Source organism: Atta cephalotes (assembly GCF_000143395.1).
Source record: "Atta cephalotes unplaced genomic scaffold scaffold00511, whole genome shotgun sequence".
Classification (NCBI taxonomy): Eukaryota; Metazoa; Arthropoda; class Insecta; order Hymenoptera; family Formicidae; genus Atta; species Atta cephalotes.
This window is the reverse complement of record NW_012130575.1, coordinates 1,958-4,235: the sequence shown is the minus strand read 5'-3', so window position 1 is coordinate 4,235 and position 2,278 is coordinate 1,958. Positions and strand designations below refer to the sequence as shown.

At 40.4% G+C, this 2,278-nt stretch overlaps 1 protein-coding gene across 1 annotated transcript; it reads right to left on the bottom strand.

The window, feature by feature from the left end:
- Window positions 1-389: 389 nt before the first annotated feature.
- On the bottom strand, window positions 390-2,038 carry LOC105625263. Its single transcript, XM_012206601.1, has 2 exons — window positions 1,857-2,038; window positions 390-609 (listed from the first exon to the last, which is right to left on the bottom strand). The coding sequence occupies exons 1-2, from the start codon at window positions 2,036-2,038 to the stop codon at window positions 390-392; spliced, it is 402 nt and encodes a 133-aa protein (XP_012061991.1).
- Between the last annotated feature and the right edge of the window lie 240 nt (window positions 2,039-2,278).

Below are 2,278 nucleotides of genomic sequence, written 5' to 3'. Positions count from 1 at the left end.
TCTTTCCGCTATTCTATCGAAGCTAGGAGCGAGAAAGAAAAACAATTCCACTTTGGACGACGTATTCCATTTTGGATCCGCCGCGATTAGCGCCTGGAGATCGCACGCGGAGGAGAGTAATCATTACCAAGATGAAGTACCGTTTTCATTCCCGATCGGGCGCGATCGTAACAAAAAGCGCTGCTGAAAAAACCCCTTTTACTCGATTCACCGGCGAATACGATTTGTTCCTAAACTCTTGTCTATCCACGCGCGTGTATAGGACTCCGTTTTCTACATGACAGATCGACTCCGATCTACAATTCGCTACAACTCGAGAAGCGTTCTCTAAAATTATTTTCTTTTTCTTTTTATTTTATTTATTTATTTTTTTTTCGAGCCGGTTGACGTTACTCGTTTGTAACCTGGCCTCGTACCTTGGGCAGATCGCCCCTGTTGCTGTCTTCACTGCTCGTGAAGGTGCTAGAAGTGTCTATTCCGGAGTCTTTGGTCGCGCTGTCTTGACTACCCTGCCGATCGGCCTCCCAAGACCATTCCTCCTCCTGAGGGCCGCCGACATTGGTCCCACCGTCAAAACGCACTGTCTTTTTCCCCCTTCTCTCCGTGAACCTGATGGACACGCCACATACACACAGAGACACGAGAACGATAAGTGGTTGGTGCCTGTGTGTGCGTGTTTGTCTTGTCGTATTAAGTCGCCGCGATTCCGATTTCACGATTTGATCCGACCGAGTGATCGAGCTCGAAGTGTGGTCCGCCACGATAACACAACTTACATATATGATATCGGCTTATGTTATGTATCCCGATTAGAACATTGTTTTTTCGATATCTTCAATTAACGCGATTTTGTAAAGTGTAATGATAAAAATCCCCAATCGTAAAAGTTCATTCATAAAATTTTTCAAGTAAAGCGCGTAGGATTACATCATAGTTTCAATAATAGATACTATATTTATATTCAATGTCTCAATGTTTATATAGGATCTTTTAAATTATAAAAATTATGTAACTGTAAAATGATTATTTTATAATTTTTTAGTTATAGAATAAAAAAGTAAAAGATAATTGTTATTTTCGCGTATTCTTAATCAATAACGGCATCGTTTCCGTGTTACAGTAAATTAAAAAAAAATAACCATTTCATGACGTCGAACTTGTGCGACGGAGACATTCCGCGAGATATTCGTTAAACATTTTCCGTTTTCGTTTGCGATACGTCGCGTTTTATCGCGTAAAAGCAAGAGCACAATCTTGCATAACACATAACGTATAAGAAAATAAACCAACCATAACCTTGTCTTCTTTTCTTTCATAGTCTTTCAAGATTACCTTAACTAATGTCTTAAGATGGCTATCTAATCAGTTCGTGACATCTTAAGATTGTACTTAAAACAATCTTAAGTATAAGAATCGACTATATGAATATCGATGATTCTGATTACTTGATTTTCTTATGCTTTATGTTTTATGCGTTATGAAGAAATCTGTGCTTCAGCCTTAGAGACTTTCTACAATGCCTGATTTATGCTTCGGTCTTAATCCTAAAATTCTAAAATTCAGCCAATAGAATACAGATTTCAGTTAAGACTGGCAGCCTTATTGGCTGAATTTTAAGATTTGAGGGGGACTTAAGACTGAAGCAATAAACCAAGCATCAGTCATTACCTAAGCTTTAAGTTCTAAGCTATATTGACCAATCATAATCGATTGTCCTTCTCACATTCGATTGTGATTGATTAATTTCTTATAAGACTTAAAAACTTAAATAATAGTTTATTGTAGAAAACTCATTAAGATCGGCGAAAAAATGAAAAAAAAAGCAGCGCACGATCGTCAGCCTCCTTGAAACGCACCTCCTACTGTCGGCCCGCCACTCGTCGCCACACCTTCGGAAACTCCGTCTGACGAGAGTGCTCTCTTCTTTTCGCGGCTCTCGCGGTGGATGGTGGCCGTTATGCTCCACGGCCGTCATGCCCGCGCCCGACCCGTGGTGCCCATTGTGGAATCCATTGTGCCTACGCCCACCACTGGACATCGATTTCGGACCTCCCACGTGGTAGTACCCCTTCCCTACAGTAGATCCAAAACGTTTCGTGTTTTTTTTTCTTTCTCCTTCGTTTCCTTTTCCTCTTGTTTACGAAAAAGCGCGTGCGCGAATTTTCTTTTTTTTTTATGTATCGTAAATCCTTAATTCTAACTATGCTTCTCTCTCCCACCTCCCTAGAGAGAAAAGAGCGTATCTTCTCGCGATTTTTCTTTGAAATCTTCTCTCTGC